At 57.5% G+C, this 26303-nt stretch overlaps 1 protein-coding gene across 3 annotated transcripts in view; it reads left to right on the plus strand.

Annotated features, from left to right (window-relative positions):
• The window catches only part of MROH1 (maestro heat like repeat family member 1), an 85838-nt gene that overhangs the window by 12989 nt on the left and 46546 nt on the right, over nucleotides 1-26303 (plus strand). For 2 of the 3 annotated variants that reach the window (XR_012644306.1, XM_074986440.1), the window contains exons 3-14: nucleotides 2988-3133; nucleotides 3696-3827; nucleotides 4420-4582; nucleotides 9810-9908; nucleotides 13502-13653; nucleotides 14257-14397; nucleotides 15611-15703; nucleotides 16244-16322; nucleotides 17817-17930; nucleotides 18906-18979; nucleotides 23362-23481; nucleotides 25482-25592. Coding sequence is in view for 2 of the 3 variants with exons in the window: in XM_074986440.1 (XP_074842541.1) it covers nucleotides 2988-3133; nucleotides 3696-3827; nucleotides 4420-4582; nucleotides 9810-9908; nucleotides 13502-13653; nucleotides 14257-14397; nucleotides 15611-15703; nucleotides 16244-16322; nucleotides 17817-17930; nucleotides 18906-18979; nucleotides 23362-23481; nucleotides 25482-25592 (1424 nt within the window). In the remaining variant the exon portion in view is untranslated. The remainder of the gene's footprint in view (nucleotides 1-2987; nucleotides 3134-3695; nucleotides 3828-4419; nucleotides 4583-9809; nucleotides 9909-13501; nucleotides 13654-14256; nucleotides 14398-15610; nucleotides 15704-16243; nucleotides 16323-17816; nucleotides 17931-18905; nucleotides 18980-23361; nucleotides 23482-25481; nucleotides 25593-26303) is intronic. The other variant, XM_074986441.1, reaches the window with a different exon arrangement.

Raw genomic sequence — 26303 nt, forward strand, 5'->3', positions numbered from 1 at the left:
CCAAATCCCGCATGATTTTTGTTGCCATTTTCTTAACCTTTTCCAATGTCATATCTTTTTTGAGAGGAAGCAGTCGTGTGTGTGTGTGTGTGTATATAATATAAAGGGCAATAAGATATATTCTCTCTCCCTTTTTAAATGATTCCTTGCATTCTGCTAGCTTTTTTGACTGCTGCTGCACAGTGAGTGGATGTTTTAAGAGAACTATCCACAAAGTCTCCAAGACCTCTCTCGAGTGGTTATGACTAAATTTGTCCCCAGCATTTTGTATGTCTGGTTGGGATTATTCTCTCCAATGTGGGTTACTTTGCATTTATCAACATTAAAAGTCATTTGCCATTTTGATGCCCAATCAGCTAGTTTTATGAGAACTTTTTGAAGCTCTTCACAGTCTGCTTTGTGCTTAACTGTCTTGAGCAGTTTAGTATCATCAGCAAATTTTGCCCCCTCACTGTTTACCCCTTCTCCAGATTATTTATAAGTAGGTTGAATAAGATTGGTCCCAGGATGGACCGCTGGGGGACACGGCTAGTCACCTCTCTCCATTCTGAAAATTTACCATTTATTCCTACCTTTTGTGTCATGTCTTTTAACCAATTATCAGTTCATGAGAGGACCTTCCCATTTATTCTATGACACTTTATTTTACCTAAGATCCTTTGAGCGACCTTGTCAAAGACTCTTTGGAAATCTAAGTACTCTATTCACTGGATCCCCCTTGTCCACATGCTTTTGTTGACCCGCGCCTCAAAGAACCTTAGGAGGTACGTAAGGCCTGACTTCCTTTTACAGGCACCATGTTGACTTTCCCCAATAAATTATGTTCATCCATATGTGTGCCAGTTCTGTTCTTTACTACAGTTTCAACTAATTTGCCCCATAATGATGTTAGACTTACTGGCCTGTAATTGCCAGGATGACTGTTAGAGTTCTTTTTAAATATGGATTGTCACATTAGCTGTCTTGGTCATTAGATACAGAAGATGATTTGAAGAATAAGTTACAAACCACAGTTAATAGTTCTGCAATATCACATTTCGGTTCTTTCAGAACTGTTGGGGAATGCCATCTGGTCCCAGTGACTTGTTACTGTTAAACTTACCAAGTTGTTTCAAAACCTCCTCTAATGACACCTCTATCTAGGATAGTTCTCCAGATTTGTCACTTGAAAAGAATGGTTCAGGTTTAGGAATCTGTGGGACATCCTCAACTATGAAGTTTGAAGCAAAGAATTCCTGTAGCTTCTCTGCCGTGACTTACTGTCTTTGAGCGAGCCTTTAGCACCTTGATCGTCGAGTGGCCCCATTGGTTGTTTAGCAGGTTCTCTGCTTCTGATGTACTTAAACATTTTGCTATTACATTTTGAATGTTTGGCTAGTTGTTCTTCATGCTCCTTTTTGGCTTTCCTTGTGTTTTTACACTTTGACAGAGTTTATGCTCCTTTCTGTTTTCCTCTCTAGGATTAAACTTCCACTTTTCAAACAATGCCTTTTTATTTCTCACCGCTTCTTTCACTTGCTTCTTAAGCCATGGTGGCACTTTTTTGATTCTCTTAATGTTTTTTAGTGTGGGTGTGTAACTGAGCTGGGCCTCTTACGGTGTCCTTGAAAAGTTTCCGTGCAGTTTTCAGGGATTTAACTTTTGGCACTGTACCTGTGTAATTTCTGTTAAAATTCACTTTCAGCTGGCTGGCCCCCTTTGATTAGCAGCTGTTTCAGAAGCCTTGGTAGTCACACACTTAAACAGAAAAGTCCTCCCTCATTTCCTCAGCTCATTTCTTGGGCACCAATACAGGGCTATTTCCTGAGAGCGCTGAGCGCTCTTGGGCAGCCTGATAGTGAAGTGAGCGTGGGGAGGGAGACTGTCGGCGGGATCTTGCCGCAGGACGTCAGAGGGTGTTTGAAAACTGGCAAGGGTTCAGAGAAGGGCTATGGAAACAATTCAAGGTCTGCAAAACCTCTTTTTGCAAAGAGACTTGATGTTTGAGCCATGAAGGCTCCATCTCTCTGACAGCAGCATGCGTCGCCAGGTGCCCCATTGAAAGGCTGAGGTAGCACAACACTAGTAGAGTAGATGTGGGTGGCCCATTGTGGGTGTGTTGGGAGCCCTGGTAGGATCCACAGCCTGGGGGTTCAGGGGTGTGGGGCGCTGGGCCTCACTGACGATGCTGCTGGGCACAGGGCCGGCCTTAGGGAGAAGGGCGCCCGGGCAAGCTTGTATTTTGCACCCTATTTCCTTTGGCCCCCATGGACTCCTCAAACCCTGTACCGCCTTCCTGCTCCCCTTTGCACCAGCTTTGCCCCCCACCTTACCCATAACCCTTGCACTTCCCTCCCACCTGTGCCCCCAGCCCTGCACTGCCAGTGTGCCCCACCCAGCAGCCCCAGCCCCTTTATGTCCAGCAACCCCCATGCCCTGTGGTGTCCACCATAGACCCCTGTGCCCCCTCACAGGCCCCTCACAACTGCCCAGCCCCCTATATTCCTGAGGCCATTCAACACCAAAACCTAAAAACCCCTGAACACACTGTTTGAGATTCTGCAGGCGTATTGGCCAATAACAAAACATGGCGCCTCCAGCGTGGCAGCAGCAAGCATCAGCCTGACTGCGTGGAGGTGGGCGCTCCCTCTCCAGCCTTGCCCAGGCCTGCCCTCTCAGGATAGAGCCTCGGCGGGGTAGACCCCCGCGTGCATGGCAAAGGCCAGGGGGAAGCGTTTTACAGGGTGGCTGCTAAAGGGAGGGAGGGGCAGGTGTGGGACATGGGGCGGGGTGGCGGTGAGTGGTTCTCCCCACGCTGCTGGGAGATCGTGCGGCAGGAATGGTCTGTTAGGCACCAGAGGAAAGGCGGGGGAGGATTAGCTTGCTGTTAGCTCATGGGAGAATGGGAGTGTCCTGGTTCCAGGCATCAGCGGCTCATCCCTGTGCTCCCTAGTTTGTGGGATGCTTGTCCTGCAAAGTGCCGTTCGCGCTGGCTGTGTCTCCCCCAGAGCTGGCTGTGATGCTGATGGATGCCACTGCTGATAAGGACCCGTTAGTCCAAGAACAGATCTACAATGCTCTGTGCTGCCTGGGAGAGAGCGAGCCCGAGGAGATCCTCTGCTCGTGTGCTGAATATCTGCAGCAGCACGACAAGGTAGGGCTGTCTCGGCCTTCGGGGCCGGGCGGCAGAACCCCCCTGCGCTGCCTGCTCTGTTGGGAACCTGAGGCAATGGTGGGAGAGGGTCGGGGCACGTGTGCCGGCATGGCGGGGGAAGGCAGTGAGCCATATTCCATCAGGGCTCTCTGAATTCTGCCAAAGCCCCTCCGAGGGGTCCGTTAAGGGAAGGAGCCAGCCTGAGAGGTGCCGTAGGGGGACGAGGCTGTCGCCTGAGAGGCGATCAGACTAGTTGGCCATTCAGTGTGGCTTATGGGGGTGGGCGGGGGGCACCCCACGGGTCACGTCCGTGGGAGCCGGAGCTGAACGTCTGCTCTGAAAATCGCCCCCCCCTTGCTTGTGCTCAGGCAGGTCGTGGAGCAGCAGCTCTAAGCAGGCTGGGCGGGAGGCCCAGGGGCCCATGAGCGGGAGGTGTGCTGTGGGGCCCGCCAAAGGCCGAGCCCTTCCCTGGGTGGCGAGTGCGTTGTCTGGGTGCAGGACTTGCAGCGGCTCTGACTTACTCTCAGCGCTGGCGACTCAAGCCTGGCTCTGTGCCCCTTAGCTGGCCTATCCCCAGCGGATAATCATCCTGAAGGCAATGGAAGAGGTGGTGAGGAATAACATTGCTCAGCTGGACAACAGCACGGCCAAGAGCGTTATCTCACTGGCATCCAGCGAAATGACCAGGTCCAAGGTAGGAGCTGTGGGCTCTGGCTGGTTCTGTTACCACTCTTCATGGGAGGGGCTCATGGGGTGTCTCGCTCTGACCCGCTTCATGTTTTCCCCCCTCTCCACCTTGATCACATCTGCCCCTGCCCCAGCCCTTCTAGGTGAGATGGGTGGGCTCGGGCAGCCGTTTAACCATGGCAGTGGAGCAGCCTAAGGGCTCTGGCTTTGTAGGAAAAGACTGGGACCCTGCTTGGTCTTGCACTGATGTGCACAGCCAGGTAGATGTCTAGTTTTACATGTGCAAATCTTGGCTGGCTGGCGTGCACACTGCAGAGAGTGACAGGCTCGTACGGGGCGGGGGGAAGGGTAGGGTGAATGCCCAGGCTTGCGCTCTACCTGGAGACTGACTTCTTTCCAGTGTTGTCCTGTCCACATCTCCTCCCAGATCTGCACGTTCTCAGATACGTGGTCTGTCCTGTGATGGCCAGAGGTGACCCAGCAGCGTGGGAAAGAGCTTGTGCTCCGCCTGGCTAACAGGCGCAGTCCTGCAGAGAGCACCTGGCAGGGTGATGGTCTGTGACTATTTATTTAACATGGTCTTGCTCTGTCTGACCTAGGAAATCATTTATGAGTGGCAGCAGGCAGCAAGCAATGTCCTAGTTGCAGCAGGGAGGCGTTTCATCAACAAAGTGATGGAAGAGGTGCTGACCAAGTTTCAGCCGGGGATCCTGCCTCATTATTTCGTCATCCAGACTTTCGCAAACCTCTCCGTCTCCAATGGTAGGTTCTCTGGCCTGTCTGCAGCCAGCCGCTTTCTCGGAGGATAGTTTGACACCCAGATGATTCACGGTGAGGAGTAAAGGTCGAGCTCTACCTGTGCCGTGGGAGGAGTTGATCTGAGCCCCCTTCAGCTGGGATAGCGCTGGGATAACGTATGCCGCCACCACCACAGCAGGGTGAACTTCTGCAGAGAAATTGGATGCAGCTGGCACCCTTCCCACTTCAGAAAAACCCAACAGCAAACCTCCAGGCAGGGCTCTGCTCACACCTGGGTGCTGTTCAACTGGAGGGTTTGACAAGCCCGAGCTGGGAAGAGGCAATGCAAGGGGGGCCCTCCCGTTCAAAGCAAAGAGTGAGATACTGGTTAGGGTGGTATTGACTCGCTTGTTATACGGCGCATTACAGGGCATCTCCTGCCTCCGGAGGGGCCGAGAAGAGCGGCACATGGTGGAAGAGGTGCTGCTTTCCAAAACTCTCCCTGCTTGTTCTGTGAGCGTTGGGCTCTGTTGTAGTCCCTGGTGGCTGAAAGCCAGGCCCTTGGTAAACAAAAGGCAGGGCGCATGAGGGTTCCCATTGAACTGAGCAGGAGGAGGGCCGGGGACCACTTCTGTGGGTCAGCCTTGCAGCAATTTGAGCGACGCTCTTAGTGGGGTCTGGACCAGGGTGTCAGGTTCCAGACTCCCTGGTGTCCACGATGTCACTAGCTCGGTGTGGTTGGGGTGAGACCCTGGGCGTCCGATCTGGGTGGTGCTGCTTTTGGGCACCGCACTGACCAGCTTTGCCGCAGCGTCTGTCTGCCGGAGGGTTACTTCTCCCGGCAGAGGAGCACCGTGATGCAGCCAGTGCTCCTGGAGGCGCCCTGCGTGCATGCCCTAATGCTGGAGGTCAGGCGCAGCTGCTGCTGGTGGGAAATAGAATTGGGAGATGCTTTTCTGCCGCCTTCGTGTGCCTCTGTCTAGTGCCCTGAGCACTGAGCTTGGCGTGGGTGGTCGGCAGCCAGCGCTTCTGAGTTCAGCGTCATTCTGTAACGTATTGAGCTCGGGCGACGCTCACGCACAGTGACGCGGCACCGTCTGAAGGAGCAGGGTTCATCTGCGCTGGGCAGCTGTGTGCAGCCATCCCCTTAGGCTGACCTGTGATGCCTCCAGGGCAGCGTGGAGAGGTGGGAATGGCAGGGATGTCGAGGTCATCTACTCCAGTCCCCTGTACCGAGGCAGGAGCAAGCAAACCTTATCCACCTCACTGCATTGTCCTCACCTCTGCTGATGGGGATCCCACCCCATTCCTTAGGCTCGTCTGGAGCTTTGTGACTCTTGGTGTTCGATAGCAACCTAATCTCACTTGCTGCAGGTTAAGCCCGTTACTCAGTCATCCTGCTGGTGGGCAGTTACCGCTCATGCCTGTCTTAGGTGCTCCTGTTAATGCGTGCCATAATATTGGCCTGTTTCCCCGCCTTGCATCACTGACTCACAGTAAATTTGTGATCCCCATAAGCCCCATGTTTCCCTTCTGAGCAACGCTATCACCTAGCCACGGCTACGTCCTGGTTTTGTAGGTGTCCTTTCTAAATGTCGTATTGGCACTTCTCTGAGTGTCATCTTGATTCCAGACCAGTTCTCCAATTTGTCAAGATCCTCCCTAATCCTGGTCTCCAAAGTGCTTGCAACCCTCTCAGCTTGTGTATTTCAAACGCTGTGTAAGCGTCCTCTCCATTAGCCAGGTCAGGAACAGTAGAACTGGTCCCACAGGGTCTCTTCCAAGTCCATTCATGCTGCCCTCCCAGTTTGATGGTGAGCCATTGACAACTACACTTGGAGTTTGCTGTCTCAGAGAGTTGTGCGCACACCTTCTGATACAGCGGTTCCGGGGCTGCGCAAAGGTCTTCCGGGAGGGGGTACATCCGCCCAGCTGGAGATTTGCCTTGTTTTACAACACTTGACATAAAAGCACTAGCGACATCTGCATAAATGGTGACTTGTTTCTACTGATGTGTAAGCACAATATTTATATTCCATTGATAAGGAGAAGCTGCGCGAGGAAGCCATTGTTCAGTAACAGTGCCCTGCGGCACGCTTGGGTCTTTGTCTGGTTTCGTAAGCGAGATGAAACTGAGAATCCTAGGGCTGGAAGGGACCTCAGGAGGTCATCTAGTCCAGCCCCCTGCTTCAAGCAGGACCGACCCCCACTAAGTCATCCCAGCCAGGACCTTGTCAAGCCGGGACTTAAAAACCTCCAGGAATGGAGAATCCACCACCTCTCTAGAAAACGCATTCCAGTGCTTCACCACCCTCCTGGGGAAGTAGTTTTTCCTAATATCCAACCTACACTTCTCCCTCTTCAACATCAGGCCATTGCTCCTTGTTCTGCCATCTGTCACCACTGAGAACAGTTTCTCACCCTCCTCTTTAGAGCTCCCCTTCAGGAAGTTGAAGGCTCTTACTAAATCACCCCCAAGTCTTCTCTTCTGTAAACTAAACCAGCCCAAATCCCTCAGCCTCTCCTCATAGGTCTTGTGCTCCAGCCCCTTGATCATTTTTGTTGCCCTGCGCTGAACCTGCTCCAGCAAATCCACATCCTTTTTATACTGGGGGGCCCAAAACTGGACACAATATTCCAGATGTGGCCTCACCAGTGCCAAACAGAGGGGGAACAACCACTTCTCTAGATCTGCCCAAAATGCTTCTCCTAATGCACCGTAGTACGCCGTTAGCCTTCTTGGCTACAAGGGCACACTGTTAACTCATATCCAGCTTTTCATCCACCATAACCCCTCGGTCCCTTTCCATCAAACTGCTGCTGAGCCAGTCGGTCCGCTATAACAATGCTTGGGATTCTTCCATCCCAAGTGCAGGACTCTACACTTCTCCTTGTTGAACCACATCAGATTTCTTTTGGCCCAGTCCTTCAATTTATCCAGGTCACTCTGGATTCTCTCTCTACCCTCCAACATATCTACCTCTCCCCCTAGTTTTGTGTCATCCGCAAACTTGCTGAGGGTGCAATCCAGTCCCTCATCCGGGTCATTAATAAAAATGTTGAACAACACTGGCCTCAGAACCGAGCCTTGCGGCACTCCGCTTGAAACCGACCGACATCCAGATATTTAGTCCTTGGCCACTACCTGTTGGGCGCGACCATCAAGCCAGCTTACTATCCATCTTATAGTCCAAGGATCCAATCCATATTTCCTTATCTTATGGACAAGAATGTTGTGGAAGACCGTATCAAAAGCTTTGCTGAAGTCAAGGTATATCACATCCACAGACTTCCCCATCTCCACGGAGCTTGTTACCTCGTCATAGAAGCTAATCAGATTCATCAGGCAGGACTTGCCCCTGGTGAATCCGTGTTGGCTACTTTTGATCACTTTCCCCTCTTCCAAGTGCTCCAAAATGGATTCCTTGAAGATTCCCTCCATTATTTTCCCAGGGATTGAGGTAAGGCTGATGGGTGTCTAGTTCCCTGGATTGTCCTTCTTTCCTTTTTTAAAGATGGGCACTACGTTTGCCTTCTTCCAGTCATCCGGTATCTCCCCTGATCTCCAAGAGTCTTCAAGGATAATGGCCAAAGGTTCAGCAATGACCTCTGCCAATTCCCTCAGTACCCTCAGGTGCATTAAATCCAGACCCATGGATTTGTGAACATTTAGTTTTTCTAGACAGCTCAGAACTTGTTCCTTCCCCACAGATGGCTGCCCTCCACCTTCTGCTATGGCATTGGCTAGGACTGTAGTGTGGCGGTTGACTGTCTGTGAAGACTGAGGCAAAAAAAGAACATAACGGTCATACTGTGTCAGACCATAGGTCCATCCAGACCAGTAGCCTGTCTGCTGACATTGGCCAGTGCCAGGTGCCCCAAAGGGGGTAGACTGAAGACAATGATCAAGTGATTTGTCTCCTGCCATCCATCTCCAGCCTCTGACAATCAGAGGCCTGGAACACCATTCCTACCCTTGGCTAATAGCCTTTTATGGACCTAACCTCCATGAATTTATCTAGCTCTTCTCTGAACTCGCTTACAATCCCAGCCTTCACAGCCTCCTCTGGCAAGGAGTTCCACAGGTTGTCTGTGCGCTGTGTGCAAAAGAACTTTCTTTGATTAGGTTTAAACCTGCTCCCCATTAATTTCCTTTGGTGTCCTCCAGTTCTTGTCCGATGGGCACAAGTAAATAACTTCTCCTTATTCACCCTCTCCACTTGTCATAATTCTATATACCTCTGTCATGTCCCCCCTCAGTTTCATTACTGAGTTCTTCAGCTTTTCCTACATCATCTGTCACTCGGTTACCTTTCTCATCCAGTAACAGCCCCACACCTTCTCTGATAACCCATTTATTAACATACCTCTAGAAACCCTTCTTGTTACTCTTCACATCCCTTGCCAGCTGCAGTTCCAGTTGTGCTTTCGCTTTTCTGATTGCTCCCGGGCATTCGCCAGCCGTATGTTTAGACTCCTCCTTCATCAACTGTCCACGTTTCCATTTCTTATGCGCATCCTTTTTGAGTTCAAGCTGATCAAGGATTTCCCTGTTTAGCCAAGCTGGTTGCCTCCCATGTTTGTATTTCTTACTATGCAGCTGGATGGTTTGTTCCTGTGCCTTCAGTAAGACTTCTTGAGCATACACAAGACACATGCAGCTCCTGGCCTGGGTCCAGTGCTCCGGAAAAGTTGACAGCTGCTATTCTAGTAACCGAATCCCTCTCCCATTTCCCTGATTTCCTGATGAACAAGTTGCATAGGACTGGCGCAGGCCTCACAGCAGTGAAGTCTGTGGGTAGGTGACATGGAAGCCCGTGCCCCGGCTCTGCCGGATCCATAGAGATCCGCTGGCTAATCAGCTGTTGGGCCACAATTGGCTCTTGGTTGGTCAGGTGTCTGCTTCTTGGGGCAGTCTGAGGGTGCAACCGCAGGCACTTGAGGGGCTGCTGACACTTCAGTTATAACGCTGGGGACTGTAGGGTGTGTGCCTGAGCTGCCCAAATCAGTGGCTTCCGTTTTATCCCCAGCTTGGCCTTTCTGCATGTCAGAGCTAGGTCGCAATGTCGAGGCCGCCGAGTTGGGGACTTGGAGGCTAATGCCAGGATTCGGGTGGCTTTGCTCGTGCTCCAGGTGGTCAGCTCCTGAGAGTTTTCTCAAACGTTTTGTAATGAAATGCGTGAATCTCCCACAGGGTTGTGGCCACCAGTCAGCTCTCTCACCTGTAACCTTCTCCTCTCTGCCCTTGCAGTGTTTGGGATGGTGCCGTTCTTAAACTCCATCCTGGGGACCATGCTGCCGATGCTGGGAATGGCCAAGCAGGACCACATGAAGTCCGCGTTTTGCTACGGTAGGGCGGCTGGCTGCTGCTTATGGAGGCAGTGAGGGCTTGGGAAGGGCTGTCTGTCTCTCTCTCTGCTTTCACTGGGAAGGAAAGACCCTGCGGAAGGCTGGGAGGGTTGTTTCGCAGCAGACCCGCTGTGTGCTAAAAGATGTGGCTTTGGGGATCAGCTGGCTCAGGGTGTAGGCTACTGAGTCTTCCTGGCCTGGATCTAGCCCAGGCCTACTCCTGCCTCTTGGCTGTTTGGAGTGCCAGGAAATAGGCCCTGGACGGAGCAGTGGGAGCTTGGTTCAGGCCTAGTTGGGGGCCGGAGGGCAGTGGCCAGGGAGTCTGAATGCTGCCCCCAGCTGGAGGCAGGGCTGGGAGGGAGGCCAACAGAGCAGAAAGTCGGTGGCTCTGGGTCGGGGTGATGAACGGTCCCTTTTGTCAGCTGAGGTGGGGGACCTGGAAGGCTCTGTCCTAGCGTGAGGAGGACGGCAGCGCACTGCTGCGAACAACTCGCCCCCCCAAGGAGCGTTCCGGGGACTCGCGTCTGCACCTGCTCGGCGCTGGCACAGCAAGAGCTGTGCTGGGATTTTCTGGCCCTTCCTTCCCCCCAGGGCCCCCGGGGGCCAGGGCCCTGCCCAAAGAGCTTCCTGGGCCGCGGAGGGGGCCTTGTGTCCCAGGAGGACGCTGTGCTTGGAGCTCCTCCCCGCGGCAGGAGGCCGCGTTCTTGGCTTGGTGGGAGGTGATTTGCCTCCGGAGTGACATGTACGGAGGTGCACAGAACTGAGTGTCTCAGAGACCCGGGCGTGGCTGAGCTGGGCTGCAGAACTGAGCCCGGAGTCAGGAGGTCTGGGCCTGGCCGAGAGGACATCCGCACTGGGCCTCCCGGGAGCAGGCTGGGGGCTGCCCTCCCCGGCCTGTTGGGTCACATGGATCTGACTGGTGGGTTGCTTCTGCATCGTCACAGTGGCTCTAACCGCCTGCCCTTTCGGCTCTGAGGCTGTTGTGTTGCCGTCTCTCGGCCCAGCAGCCCCAGGAACCCGGAGGAGAAATTGCAGTCTTGAGCGGGAAGCCCTGCACTGGTGGCTTCCCTCCCTGAGCCAGTGGAAGAGGAAAGGGAAGGTCAGTGAGCACCCAGGTCCCCCTCACGGGCAGTAGCTCCGCTCCAGTCCCTGCTGTTTCTGGCAGCCTGTGGGACCACTGCCGGGTCCCAGCTCGCTGAGGGGGCTGCACTGGGAACAAATGGATTCAGGAGTCTCTCGAATGGCCCACAAGCTGCCGGGGAGCCTTTTGCAGGCACGTTCAGTGCGCATCTACCCTGGGAACCTCGCTGTCTTGGCTGGCCCAGCAAACCAGCGAGACGCTCTGCGCTGGCGAGGACGCGGTAGTGAAACCCCCTCTCCTGTGCCGGCTACTGCAATCCCATGGGCTCTCTGTGCCCGCGTGCTGACGCACTGGCCAGGCAGCAGCATCGTGGAAATTTCCAAACCGCTTTCCCATGTCACTGCTGTTGGTTGGCGTGAAGCTTCTCCGAGCAGGGCAGGTGCGTGTGACCCTCCTTTCAACAGCCCCCTCGGTGCGCCAGTGGCAGGCGCCCTGCTCCGCATCCAGGCTGTGCAGGGACTCCCAAGGGCCTAGGTGCGGTCGGCGCTGCCGGGCCGAAGCGGGCTGTGGTGCTGGGCCTTGTGTTGCCAGTACAGTGAAACTGTCCCTGCTGCTGTGCTTGCTAGGACGTGCCAGTGCATCCTCCTGGGGCGAACCGCTAACACCCCCTCTCCTGGTGTCCCCAGGGGGCTGCGGCGCGCAGGGCAGTGGCTGGGCATAGGCCAGCGAGCCCCGTCCTGAGCACGTGCTGGGTGCAAGGGGGGCTTGAGCTCAAATCTGCCGCACCTGGGTGCCCAGGTGGGCTGGCTGGGGGAGAGGCAGGTAAACCTCCTGTGCTCCAGCAGGCCAGGGCCTTGCAGCTGCCGCGGGGGTCTCTGGCAGCAGCTTGCCCTGTGCTGGGGAGTGCATTGTCCCTTGAACGCGGGTGATGAATTCGGGGTGTTGCGGGGCAGGGGGTGGGTAGAAGGAGATGAAGGCAGCAAATACGAGCCCTCAGACCTGCCCAGTCTCTCTCCACGTGGCTCAGGAGTGTGCAGCCTGGGGCCTGCAGCCCGCCCGCTGTTCTGATCTGGCTCTTGGGGCAAGGGGTCTCAAGGGCTGGCTCTGCTCTGGGCGTGTCCTGGCTCCACCCCGGCTTCTACATGTAGGGGCAGCTGGGGGCTTTGTGCATGGCCCTGTCTCCATATTTCCCATTGGCTGGAAGCCACGGCCAATAGGAGCTGCTGGGGTGGCGCCAGCACTGAGGAGGCTGCCAGCACTGCCGCGTAGGTGCTGGAGCAAAGGTGGTTGCTTCTTCTGGGAGCTGCTAGAGGTATGTGCCACCTGGAGCCCCCTCCTGGGCTCCCAGCCTCCCCCTCCTAGAGCGCTTCCCGCTCCGAAGCCCGAAGCCCCAGCTCCAAGCACCCTCCTGCTCTCCCCATAACGTCCGCATCCTGAGTGGCGCTCGGGTCAAAGTGCACCCCCGGTGTAGATTAAAAGGCCTGGATGGCTCCTGTTTGGCAGAGGTCTCTTCCGCTCCTGCGGGCAGGGGGAGCTGGAGGGACACCACTTATGGGCGTCCGAAGGGCGGTATCCCTGCACCGGAGATGCGCTCTGGAAATCCCACTGTAACGGGCCGGGGGCCTTCTCTGCTCACCTAAACGCCCGGCTTTGTGTGGTGGTGGCAGCACTGGGGCTGTGCGGGCAGCGCGAGTGCTGCTGGGCTTCCGCCCCCTGCCAGTCGGGTTCGCCTGGTGGGCGGGGGGGAACATCTCTGCACCCCTCGGTTTGTGGCTCGCCTGGCGGTGGAGACGAAGCTTTAGTCACAGCCGGGTGCGAAGGGGGAGGCGGGTCGAGCGGCTCCGGCGGGGCGGGCAGGGGTCACCTGTTCAGGTTTGGTAAGTCAGCCCGGGGAGGGAGTGTGCGAATCGGGGAGAGCTGCCTGCTGGCGAAGCCCTGGCAGCGGCGTACTGTCCCTCCGGCCGGCGCTCGCCTTGGGCGCACGCCACTCATGCTGCAGCCCCGAGCAGCCCCCTGCTGTGTGACCCTCTCGCAGACTCTGCTCTGCAGAGGTGGGGTACCCGGGGCAGGGGATACCCTGAGAGCAGCATTCCCCTTCCTATCCCGCCCCTCCCCCCCACTGCTGGCAGAAGGGTTCCCAAGTAGGTCGGAGCAAGGTGCAGGGGATGGCCCCTGATCGGGCACCGCTGTGTGTGTGCACACTCTGCTGGCCAGCTGGGTGGGCCACCCCGGTCGCGGGGCGCCCTTGGGGGTGGGCTTAGTGCAGAGCTTCTCTTGCTCTTCCAACCAAGCCGCGGCCGAGGCCTGGCTGCTGCCTGCATGGTGGTTCTCCGGGTGTGCTTAAGCAGGAGCAGCCTGTCCCTTCGTGGCAGCTCCCGCCCTCCCTGCTGGAGGCCAGTTGTGCTCTGCCAATGAAGCGTTAAAGTGACAGTGCTCCTGCGCCTGGCTGCAGTTCAGACCTGGTCGCAAGCCTTGGTCAGCGTTGGCCCTGCCTGTCGCTCTGTGCCTTGCAGCGCTGCAGCATTTCAGTGAGAGCATCCAGGAATACCTGGCGAACTTGGACAAAGCGCCTGACCCCACCGTAAGGAAAGACACCTTCTCCAACGAGCTCTTCAGCGCCTACGAGGTGCTCTTCACCAGCTGGCTGCAGAGCCGGGAGGCAAAGGTGCGGCTCTACCCTCTGGGAGCGCTGCTAGCCCTGGGCGTGCGGCTGCGGCCCTGGGAGCCGTCTCTCCGCTCCTAGCGGTGCCTCCGCTGTGCGCTGCAGGGGCTGTCGTCTGCCTTTTTCCCCCCCCCGGCCAGCCCCCAGCCCGCGCTGCTGTGCTGTCCGAGGCAGCACCTGTCTTGCTGTCTAATGCCAGGTTGCCCTCTGGGATGCTGCGGCTGGCACTGTTGCTCGCTACCTTACACCGAAAGGCCTTGGGGAGGGGGAGTCCTGTGCGCGCCCCTGGCTGGTGTCATCTGGGCCTGCGGGAGTGGGGACAGCTCCCACATCCGACCGGGGACAAGACTGGGGGTGCCCTGTCCAGTCGCTTTGGGAGTGACCGAAGGGGCCCTGGTCATGGGCCCCTCCTGCCCACCCCTGGGGCCAAGGGGCTCCTCTGAGCACTCAGCGAGGCCCCACTGCCCGGCCCTTGGGCTGGGGGAGCAGCGTGGTGGCTGGCCTGGGCCCAGGGAACGCTGCCCAGCCCCTCTGGGTAAGCCCTGGGGGCGGCGGTGGAGCAGCTCAGGCAGCTGGTGACTGTTGCGGCTGGTTCTGTCCCTGCAGCTCAGACTGGCTGTGGTGGAGGCTCTCGGACCCATGAGTCACCTGATGCCCAGTGACAAGCTGGAGGAGCAGCTCCCGAGGCTGATCCCGGGAATCCTCGGGCTCTACAAGAAGCAGGTGGAGGCCTTTTACCTGTCCAAGGTAACGTGCAGCTCCTGTGTGGCGGGGGCCCTCTTGTGCCTCCCTGGAGCGTGGGGTCAGGCCTGGGGGAGCCCCAGGGCAGGAGGGCAAGCTGCCTCGTAGGGACACGTGCTGTGTCCGTGTGTGCTCTGTTCATGCTGGGGCCTCTCAGGGTCCTGCTCTCCTGTCGCCCCCTCCTCGGCTAAGCCACTCCGTCTGCCCAGCCCAGTACCTGCGAGAGCCAGGCTTGGGTCGAAGGCTCCCCTTCGACCTGGCCCACTCCTGTGCCGGGGGAGCTGCTGCAAAGCTCTGGCCAAGCTGGACTCCCGACTCCCACTGCTGGGCCCCAGTGTCTCCCAGCTTTCCCAGCCGGTCAAAGCCAGACCCAGGCTGTGGGCGCTCCACTCACCAGCTGGAGGCATGTGGAGTGCCCAGCTTACAGCTGGCACCAGCCTCCCCTGTGAGCCGAGCGCAGGGCCGGCCGGACGCCCAGGAGGGACTCGGGCGCCGCCCAGCTGACTCGCAGAGCGCCCCCAGCCGGCAGCGGGGTCATCCTGATGGGGCACAGCCGCCCCTGCCCTGGCGCGCACCACAAAAGGTAGCTTGCGGGTAGGTGGGGAAGAAATCAGCGGGACTCTGCCTGACACCACTGCAGTCTGCTCGGGGCGGGTGGGGTGGTGCCTGGTTCTGCCCTGGAGCCGGGGGGTGGTGGTGCCCAGTGCCGCCCCGGGGCGGGGTGGCGTCTGGTGCTGATGTCTCTTCTGCAGAGGCTGAACCAGTCCCGCCATGTGCCCCTCGGCAGCAGAGCACAGCAGCCCCGCGGGTGCGTCAGGACTCCACGCTGGGCAGGCTGCCAGGCGGGGGCCGCTCCATGCTCCCTTTGCCCTGCTCTGCTGCCGACCCCTCTCTTTCCTTCCACCTGGAGCGCACCGGGCTCCCGCTGCCTGTGCGGGCGCTGCCCTGCTGCAGCGCCGTGAGTGGCGGCGGCAGGTGGGAGCCTCGTGCGCATGGCTGGCCGCAGCAGCCAGCGCAGGGAGGGCAGGTGGGATTTCCAGCTCCTCCCTGCAGCAGCTGGCTTGGAGGCAGGAATCAGGGTGACACGTTCGACTCCTCCTCCCCTCCCGTTCCCCGAGCGTAGCACGTACCGAGCCGGTGCCTCCATGGGCCCCCGCTTCCCAGTGGAGCCGCGTGCCGGCTCCCGGTGCCAATCCCACTTTGCGCTCTCTCTGCACAGAGCTTGGGTCAGATTCTCGAGGCGTCCGTCAACGCTGGCAGCCGCACGCTGGACACGCAGCTGGACGCCCTGCTGAGCACCCTGCATCCCCAGGTGAGGGGCGCGCTGGGGAGACCAGACCGCCGTACACGCTTCCTGGAAGGCGGCTCAGGAAATGGGGCCTGGCGTGGGCATCCCCCCACTGCTGCCACCCGCATCGCGCTGAGAACTGGCTGTGCAGGCACCTCCTGCCCTCAGCGTGCTGCCCAGCTCCTGCCTGGGAGCTTTCATGCAGCCTGTCTTCCCTCGAAGCTTTTCCCTCCATGAGTGGAATGAATTTTATGTGCGTCTGGGCACCACCAACAGACACGCTGGCTGCGGGCGCACTGCCAGTCAGCTGGGTGGCACGCGAATTCCTCCTGGGCAGCCACCCACGCGCTCAGTCGAGGGGGAACACTGGGACTTGAGAAAAGTGGGGCTCTTCCCCGGACCACGTCCAGCCAGCACGTGGCTGCTGCGCTTCCTGGTACTTCGGAAATGTGCCTAAAGCCAATGGGCCTGGGGTTGGAATGGAACGGAGTGCCTGGGCTGGTCGGTGACGGTTGGGCTGGGGGCTGCCCAGGTCCCTGTGACTGGCTGCGTTTCTCCAAACAGATTTGTGCCCCGGTGGAGTCGTCCAACCCACTGAGCTTAAAGAACCACAACGAGGTCCTTCGCTGCTTCACGGTCCTGGGTAAGGGCTGGGGGCAGGGCCGAGGAACTCTGCCAGGGCCTTACCTTCCTGCCTGTCCAGAGCACTGCATGTGGGTTCTCCGTCTCCCATGGGAAGCGCAGGTTGGAGTTACAGCAGACTTGTGCACTGTGGGAAAGGGGCTTCCCTGATCCTCTGAGCCGCTGTCAGGAAGTCTTGGGCCCGCCGTGGGGCTGGGGCAGGGAGAAAGCAGGAATGCAGCTCCTCCCCTTGCCGGGGGAGTCGGGCTGGGCTGGGCAGGGCGGGCTGGGGCTCTGGGCAGGGTGCAGACGGATCCTGGTTCCTGTTGGCCCGCCTGGCTTAGGGAAGAACTCAGGTTGGGCTCCCTTGGCCGCAGTGCGGACGTTGGCTGCCGAGGCGCCTGTGTGGTGCTAATGACCTCGGCCTCCGGGTCAGTTCTTTGCTCCAAAGCATCTGGCTTCGTTGCCCAAGTTCCTGAGGGCCAGTTGGCAGCAGGCTGGCAGGTGGTTCTGCAGCTGCCTCCGGCAGCGTGAGAGGCTGGTATGCGGCACGTGCCAGTCACCCTCTAGGGCTGACAGAGGCCGAGCCGGGCACTGCGTGCCCTGGCGGGTTTGCTTCCCCTCTGAATGGTGCAGCATGTGGCAGCCGCCGGCATGAGTGGCAGGACTTGTGGGAACCCCCTGGAGCAGATCTCCTCGGGCTGCTGGCCCCCGTGTCGGCCGCCCTCGGGGCGAGGCTGAGCGGCATCGAAAGGTGACTCTGGCTACTGAGTCCTGCAGTGCAGCAGAGACCCGGCTTGACTTGTAGCACTGCCTCTGCCCCTGGAGCCTTTCTGGGCAGTGTGCTGCAGCCCCCAGCTCTGGGAGGCTGCCCTCCGTGCCAGGGACTGGCCCGGTAACAGACCCGTGCAGCAGCAGTTTGTTAGGCTCCTGCTCGACTTCTGCTTAGTCACAGTCGGGTGACTCCCCCGGCTGCCGCCTTGGAGCTGGTGTGGGGCCCAGCGGCGGAGCTGGCAGGAGAAGCTCCGAGTCCTTCCTCGTTCCTGGGGCGAGGGGTTCTGGTTACGCCAGCGGGCCCTGCTTCTGCAGCCTCCCTGGGAGCTGAGCCTGCAGCCACCCATGACCCTGGGCGGTGCCAGGCTGCGAGGTGTGACCAGACGCCTCCCATGCAGGCTGGGTTCTGGACTCCTGCTCGCTGGGCGGGTTGGGCTGCGGGGGCTGTGCTTGTCCAGGCAGGACGGCTCCGCTCGCTGAGACGCGCCTGCTGGCCGTGCGGCACTGGCAGCTTCTGCTGGAGCACCAGCAGGGGAGCCCAGAGGGGGTTTGAAATGCAGACTGCAGACCCCGTCCAGCATGCAGTGCACCACTGAGCAGAAGGCCCCCGGCTCATGCCCAGAGGCATCGCTGCCTGCTGGGCCCTGTAGTCTCAGGGCTTCAGGTGGCTGCCGATAGCCTGAGCCTTCCTCTGGCTCCTCCTGAGCGAAGTCTCCATAGCGGTGGCCTTGTTCTCCTGCAGCCTGGACCTTTCCTGATCGCCTGCTCGGCTTCCTGCTGCCCAAGCTGGAGAACCACAACGAGAGGGTGCGGGTGGGCACGCTGACCATCATGAGGCAGATCATCAACTGCGCCTGTAAGTAATAAGGGGCCCAGCTCCCTCCTGCAGCCCAGTCGCACTGGTAGCCTGTGCCAGCAGCTGGCGGGGAGTTACCGCCCTGTGCATGCCAGGGGCTTGGGTAGCTAGAGCCAGGAGCAGGGGCTGGGGGGCTGACGTGTGATCCTGACGGTCGTGTCCCTGAACCTATGGTCCTCTGGTATCACACAGGCCGGCGGCCTGCCCCAGAGTGCTTCCGGGCACGCCCTGGCCATTAGCGTCACAGCTGTTAGTCGCTCTGGGCCGTCCAAGAGCAGGACCCTTGCAGCTGGCCTGCAGGCAGCGGCTTGCAGGGTGAGTGCTGTCCCCTGGTCCCAGCCTGTTCGTGGGCAGCTGGCCCGGAGGGAGTAGTGCGCCCTTCCTGGGAGAGGAGCCAGGGACACGTGGGTGCTGGGAGCCCCCAGCAGCTGGGCAGCCCTGGCCTGGGATAACCGTCCACACAAGGCTTTTCCCTTAGGAGCCAAAGTGCCCCTGGCCAGCCTGGTCCTTTCTTGCCATGTTCACTGAGCTCTCAGCCTCCGGCACGTGGCACTAACACAGGCAGAGGCCACCTTGGGGCAGGCTGGCAACCTGCTCTGGCCTCCTTCGCCTGTGTAGCTCTGCGTCTCCCCCAGGCCCGGCCTGCGCCCCGCAGCTGGGCTGGTGGCGTCGTGGTGCAATCGCTCGGCCTTTGCTGGCCCAGCGCCGCCCTCGGGGCAGGGCGCACCCTGGGGATTGCAGTGTGTCTCCTCGTTTTTCTGCCGTACAAAGCCCCTGTCTTTCCCATCTCTGACGGAGTGGGGCTCCCAGCTGGAGAGGAAAATGAGATGCGCTGGCCTGGCCCTGTGGGCTTGCGGGTTGGTCAGGGCTGAATGCTGTCTGGGGTCAGGCCTGGCCCAGCCCCCCCAGCAAGAGGAAGAGAACCTGGGTCGGGATGTCAGCAAGGAGGTGCTGAGCCACCGTCTTCTCTTCTAGCCTCTCAGATGGAGGTTAAAAAGTCCTTTATTCTTTCGTCGATGAAACTCCCTCTGCAGGACAGCAGCGACAAGGTAACTGGAAACTCCCTCCTCTGCCTGCACGGTGGGCTGTCCAGGCGGTGCCCTGGGGCTTGGGTCTCCTTCAGGTCCTCGCGGTGCTTTGTGCCTGCCCAGGCTAGATCAGCGCAGCTCACCATGGGACCCCCTTGAGCTCTGCCCACAAGCGTCTCTGCCTGGAGCATGTGCCTCTGCAGGGCACTTCTAGGTCCTCCTCAGAGCTCTCCTGACACCCAGGCTGACCCCTCCAGGGGTTCCTCTTCAGACTAACCAGCATTCAGTTACCATAAGCCTCTCCTAGCCACTGGTGTGATCCGTGTCCTCTGTGCCAGCGCAGGGAGGGGTTGATGTGAGCCAGTAAGCTGGACATAGACCTCTGCAGGGCTCTGTGCTGCTTGGACCGCTGTATGGAAGTGCATGAACATAAGAACATAGGAATGATCATTCCTGGGTCAGACCAAAGGTCCATCCAGCCCAGCGTCCCATCTGCCCACAGTGGCCAGTGCCAGGTGCCCCAGAGGGGGTGGACCGAAGACAATGATCAAGCGACTTGTTTCCTGCCATCCATCTCCAGCCTCTGACAATCAGAGGCCAGGGACACCATTCCTACCCTTGGCTAATAGCCTTTTATGGACCTAACCTCCACGAATTTATCTAGCTCTTCTCTGAACTCGCTTACAATCCCAGCCTTCACAGCCTCCTCTGGCAAGGAGTTCCACAGGTTGTCTGTGCACTGTGTGAAAAAGAACTTTCTTTGATTAGTTTTAAACCTGCTCCCCATTAATTTCATTTGGTGTCCTCTAGTTCTTATATTATGGGAACAAGTAAATGACTTTTCTTTCTTCACCCTCACCACACTGCTCATGACTCTATAAACCTCTGTCATATCCCCCCTCAGTCTCCTCTTTTCTAGACTGAAAAGTCCCAGTCCCTTTACCCTCTCCTCATTTGGGACCCGTTCCAAATCCCATTTTAGCTGCCCTTTTCTGAACCTTTTCTAATGCCAGGTTATCTTTTTTGAGGTGAGGAGACCACATCTGTACGCAGTATTCAAGATGTGGGTGTACCACAGTTTTGTAAAGGGGCAGTAAAATATTCTTTGTCTAATTTTCTATCCCTTTTAAAGTAATTCCTAACATCCTATTTGCTTTTTTTGACTGCCGCTGCACACTCTGGATGTTTTCAGAGAACTATCCACAATAACCCCAACATCTTTCCTTATTAGTTGTAGCTAAATTAGCCCCCATCATACTGAATGTGTACTTGGGGTTATGTTTTCCAGTGTGCATTACTTCACACTCATCCACATTAAATGTCATTTGCCATTTTGTTGCCCAGTCACTCAGTTTGCTGAGATCTTTTCAAAGTTCTTCAGTCTGCCTTTGTCTTGACTATTTTGAACAGTTTAATATCGTCCGCAAACTTTACCACCTCACTGCTCACCCCTTTCTCTAGATCATTAATGAATAAGTTGAACAGGGTTGGTCCTAGGACTGACCCTTGGGGAACACCACTCATTACCCTTCTCCATTCAGAAAATTTACCATTTATTCCTGCCATTTGTTTCCTGTCTTTTAACCAGTTCTCAATGCATGAAGAGGATCTTCCCTCTTACCCCATGACAACCTAATTTACACAAGAGCCTTTGGTGAGGGACTGTGTCAAAGGCTTTCTGGAAATCTAAGCATAGTATATCTACTGGATCCCCCTGGTCTGCATGTTTGTTAACCCCTTCAAAGAACTCTAATAGATTAGTAAGATGTGATTTCCCTTTACAGAAACCATGTTGACTTTTGCCCAACAAATTGTTCTTCTATATGTCTGACAATTTTATTCTTTACTATTGTTGCAACTAATTTGCCCGGTACTGACGTTAGACTTACTGGTATGTAATTGCCAGGGTTGCCTCTAGAGCCCTTTTTAAATATTGGCGTTATGTTGGCTGTCTTCCAGTCACTGGGTACAGAAGCTGATTTAAAGGAGAGGTTATGAATCACAGTTGTTAATACTGCAATTCACATTTCAGTTCTTTCAGATCCCTTGGGTGAATGCCATCCGGTCCACGTGATTTGTTATGTTTAAGTTTTTCTGTTTGTTCCAAAACCACTTCTAATGACACTTCAATGGACAGTGCAGGTTTGGGAATCTCCCCATCATCCTCAGCCATGAAGACTGAAGCAAAGAAATCGTTTAGTCTCTCTGCAATGGCTTTATCAGCCTTGATTGCTCCTTTTGTATCTCGATTGTCTAGGGACCCCACTGGTTGTTCAGCAGGCTGCCTGCTTCTAGTGCATTTAAAAAACATTTTGCTATTACTTTCTGAGTTTTTGGCTAGCTGTTCCCCAATCTTTTTTTGGCTCTTCTTATGTAATTTTTGCACGTAATTTGGCAGTGTTTATGTTCCTTCTTAGTTACCTCGCTAGGATTGGACTTCCACTATTTAAAAGATGCCTTTTTATCTCTCATTGCTGCTTTTACATGGTTGTTAAGCCATGGTGGCTCTTTTTTAGGTCTCTTACTGGTTATTTGGGGTATACATTTAAGTTGGGCCTCTATTATGGTGTCCTTGAACATTTTCTATGCAGTTTGCAGGGATTTTACTCTAGTCACTGTACCTTTTAATTTCTGTTTACCTAACCTCCTCACTTTTGTGTAATTCTCATTTTTGAAGTTAAGTGCCACAGTGCTGGGCTGCTGAGCTGTTCTTCCCACCACAGGCACGTTACTTTTCATTATATTGTGGTCACTATTTCCAAGTGGTCTTGTTACAGTTACCTCCTGGACCAGATCCTGTGCTCCACTCAGTACTGAGTCAAGAATTGCCTCTCCCCGGTGAGCTCCTGTCCAAGCTGCTCCAAGAAGCAGTCATTTAAGGCATTGAGAAATTTTATTTCTGCATCTCATTCTAAGGTGACCCAGTCAATATGGGGATAGTTGAAGTCCCCTGTTACTATTGAGTTTATTTTGATAGCTTCTCTAATCTCCCTTAACATTTCAATGTCACTATCACTGTCCTGGTCAGGTGGTCGATAATATATCCCTACTGCTATATTCTTATTAGAGGATGGAATTACTATCCACAGAGATTCTGTGGAACCTTTTGATTCATTTAAGATTTTTACTTCAGTTGATCGTTCATTATCTTTCACATACAGCGCTACTCCACCACCCGCACGACCTGTTCTTTCCTTCCAATATTTTTATATCCCAGTAAGATTGTGTCCCACTGATTGTCCTCATTCCACCAGGTTTCTGTGATGCCTAGTATGTCAATCTCGTCCTTTAATACGAGGAACTCTACTTCACCCATCTTATTAGTAAGACTTCAAGCATTTGTGTGAAGCGCTTTTAAAAAAATTGCCACAGCTTGTCTGCCCCTCCCTGATGTATTAGAGTCTTTTATGTGTGAATGTTTCCTGTCTAATCTGGCGCATATTAGATCATCTCCCCCCTTCTTTCTGACTAAGACCTAGAGAATCTCTGTCAATGGACTCTGCTTGAAGAGACGTCTCTGTCGGATCCGCATGCTCGTCCGCACCAATCGGCTTTCCCCCATCTCAGTTTAAAAACTGCTCCACAGTCTTTCTAATGTTTAGTGCCAGCAGTCTGGCTCCCCACCCTTCCTGTACAGGCTCTCCCATCCCAAAGGTGTCCCCAGTTCCTAGTAAATCTAACCCCCTCCTCCCTACACCATTGTCTCATCCATGCATTGGGACTCTGAAGTTCTGCTTGTCTACCTGGCCCTGCGCGTGGAACTGGAAGCATTTCTGAGAGTGCCACCATAGAGGTCCTGGATTTCAGTCTCTTTCCTAGCAACCTAAATTTGGCCTCTAGGACATCTCTCCTACCCTTCCCTATGTCATTGGTGCCTACATGTACCCTGACCACCGGCTCCTCCCCAGCACTACACGTAAGTCTGTATAGACGCCTCAAGAGATCTGCATCTTCGCATCAGGCAGGCAAGGTACCATACTGTTCTCCTGGTCATCACAAACCCACTGTCTATGTTTCTAACGATGTGTGGACGTGAGTGGAGAGCTCCCACAGCCATCCCAGCTTGGCAAGGGGGGGCTCTGCTTGCAGGGCAGCAGGTTTTGGCTTTCCTCTGAGCACGTGGCCCCCGAGCTGTGGCTGGGGCAGCCTGGGAAGGCTCTGCAGTCGCTTGTTACGAATCCCCACTGGTGTGCATGGCAGCCTAGCTAAACCGCTGGCTTGCGTTCCGGCACCAGGCAGATCTGGGGTCCTGTTTGGGTTGGTCTGGGTCCCCGAGCCCATGCCCAGGGTCTGCAGAGATGATTGCTGGTCCCAGGAGGGCAGTGGCCAAGCACCTGGCCCTCCTTGGCTGGAGGGGCGCCACCGCGGGTTCACCGCTTCCCCTCTGCATTGCGCCCCTCCAGGTGAAGCGGGCCGTGGTGCAGGTGATCAGCGCAATGGCTCACCATGGCTACCTGGAGCAGACAGGCGGGGAGGTGATGGTCGAGTACATCGTCCGGCAGTGTGCCCTTCCGCCGGACGCGGTAAGGCTGCCGCGAGACAGCCCGCTCTGTCCCCTTGCGTTGTCCCCGCACGCCGGGAGCACTGGCTGGCTCTCTGGGCTGCTGGCGTGGGGTAGAGTTCACTGTGCAGCCTGGCTGTGCTAGGCCCCTGTGAGCGAGTCTGGAGTTTAATTGTAGCCAGGGTGAGTGCCAGGCGCTTGAGGCAGTACCCAGGTGCATGCGTTGGTGCAGAGGCCAGCGGCTCCTGCCTGCGCACTGGAGGTGTGACTGGAGATCAGAGTCTCCTCGCCATGGGGTCTGTCTCTGCTCCACCCGTCTTCCTCCGCCAGCGCATCGTTCTGCTGCCCAGGAGCTCCCTCCCTCCTGGTCCCGTCCCTCAGGCGCTGGCAGGCGCGTCTGGTTGCACCACTGCTGGGATCGCTGCTCCCAGCCCTGGCGGCCTCCTGACAGGTCGGGGGCGGAGGTGACTGACTGGCCGGGGGAGGCGCTGGGGCCTGATCCTCCCCTCCTGAGCTTCCAGCCACAACCTGGAGGGCAGAGCTCGGGTGGTCAGCTAAAAGGTGGGGGCTGGGCCACGTCTGCCTGGCTCATGCCCCAGCTGGGGCCTGGCTGGGTGCCTGCAGCACCAGGGATCAGGAGAGGGGACCACTTGCACCTGGTGAGACCCAAGGCGTCAAGTCAGGTACCCACATTCAGAGGTTTGAATAAGCAGAGGCCGTTGGTGCAGTGGGGGGACTCAGGCGGGAAGGCAGTGGCAGCTCCTTCCCAAGGTGACAGATCCTGAGCCAAAGGCAATGCCACCATCTTCGGAGCGTGCCCGGCAGCTGGCTTGGAAAACATGAGCCTGGGCTGGTGGGGCAGGGGTGATGGTACAGCCCCAGGTGGCAGGAGCTGGCCACCGCTGGCACTCTGACCCCTGGGCTGGTGAGGCGGGGGTGATGGTACAGCCCCAGGTGGCAGGAGCTGGCCACCGCTGGCACTCTGACCCCTGGGCTGGTGAGGCGGGGGTGATGGTACAGCCCTGGGGGTGGGAGCTGGCTGCCGTTGGCACTGTGACCCCTGGGCTGGTGGGTCGGGGTGAGGGTACAGCCCCGGGGTGGGAGCTGCCCTCCATTGGCACTGTGACCCCTGGGCTGGTGGGTCGGGGTGAGGGTACAGCCCCGCGGTGGGAGCTGTCCTCCGTTGGCACTGTGACCCCTGGGCCGGTGAGGCGGGGATGATGGTACAGCCCTGGGGGTGGGAGCTGGCTGCCGTTGGCACTGTGACCCCTGGGCCGGTGAGGCGGGGGTGAGGGTACAGCCCCCGGGGTGGGAGCTGCCCTCCATTGGCACTGTGACCCCTGGGCTGGTGGGTCGGGGTGAGGGTACAGCCCCGCGGTGGGAGCTGTCCTCCGTTGGCACTGTGACCCCTGGGCTGGTGGGGCGGGGGTGATGGTACAGCCCCGGGGTGGGAGCTGTCCTCCGTTGGCACTGTGACCCCTGGGCTGGTGGGGCGGGGGTGATGGTACAGCCCCGGGGTGGGAGCTGTCCTCCGTTGGCACTGTGACCCCTGGGCTGGTGGGGCGGGGTGATGGTACAGCCCCCGGGGTGGGAGCTGCCCTCCATTGGCACTGTGACCCCTGGGCTGGTGGGTCGGGGTGAGGGTACAGCCCCGCGGTGGGAGCTGTCCTCCGTTGGCACTGTGACCCCTGGGCTGGTGGGGCGGGGGTGATGGTACAGCCCCGGGGTGGGAGCTGTCCTCCGTTGGCACTGTGACCCCTGGGCTGGTGGGTCGGGGTGAGGGTACAGCCCCCGGGGTGGGAGCTGCCCTCCATTGGCACTGTGACCCCTGGGCTGGTGGGTCGGGGTGAGGGTACAGCCCCGGGGTGGGAGCTGTCCTCTGTTGGCACTGTGACCCCTGGGCTGGTGGGGCGGGGTGATGGTACAGCCCCCGGGGGTGGGAGCTGCCCGCCTTGGCACTGTGACCCCTGGGCTGGTCACCGCCATGTGCCTCTTTCCACCTGCCTTCCTTCTTCCTTCCAGCAGCCCAGGAAGCCGACGCTGGAAGCTGAGGACTTTGCTAGCGACAGCGTCCAGAGCACCAGCATCAATACGCTCTTCCTCATCAGCACCACCGTCGACAGGATGACCCCGGTGGGTCTGCCGAGCCCCAGGCTTGAGGGTGGCCCTGCCTTCCTGCCGTAGCTAGTGCCTGAGTTGGGACCGGCTGATCATTGAGGCGCATGGGCGAGCTGGCGGGGGCGTGCGGCCTACTGCAGTCCCCAGAGCTGGGTGCTGCCCTGCACACACCTGCCTGCACGCTTGCCCGAGAGGGGGAGCAGCCGGGCTCCTCGCTGAGCGATTGGTGGGTAGAGGCCGGGAGCGCTGCGACCGCCTGGCCTTGTACACGCCCAGGGAGCTCGGGCAGGTCTGACGTGGCCTTGGTGTGGGTGTGCGGAGGAGCGATGGAGGGGTCGGGCTTCTCAAAGGCGCTCTCCTTCCCGGAAAGAGCCCGCGGCTCGGCTCAGAGCAGGGCGTGGTCAGGTAGCTCGGCTGCCACACGGTGGGCGGTCCCCAGACCATGCCAGCCCCCACCACAGGCAGGGGGGACTCTCACTCCGCAGGGAGAACAGGAGGTTTGTCAGGCGATGGGGACGCAGTGTAGAACAGCCTGGTCAGCACAGACACCAGCAGCCATCGGTACCATCAAGCCTGGGGAGAGGGGCCCAGAGGGGTCCCCGAGCCGGGCCCTGGCCCCATCCTCCCTCTCCAGTCAGCCCAGACCAGATCAGACTGCCCTCCCCACCGCCCAGGTCCCATTCAAACCCACCAGTGCCCCTCCACCCTCCTCTGCCCTGTTCTCCA

Source organism: Carettochelys insculpta, chromosome 2 (assembly GCF_033958435.1).
Source record: "Carettochelys insculpta isolate YL-2023 chromosome 2, ASM3395843v1, whole genome shotgun sequence".
Classification (NCBI taxonomy): Eukaryota; Metazoa; Chordata; order Testudines; family Carettochelyidae; genus Carettochelys; species Carettochelys insculpta.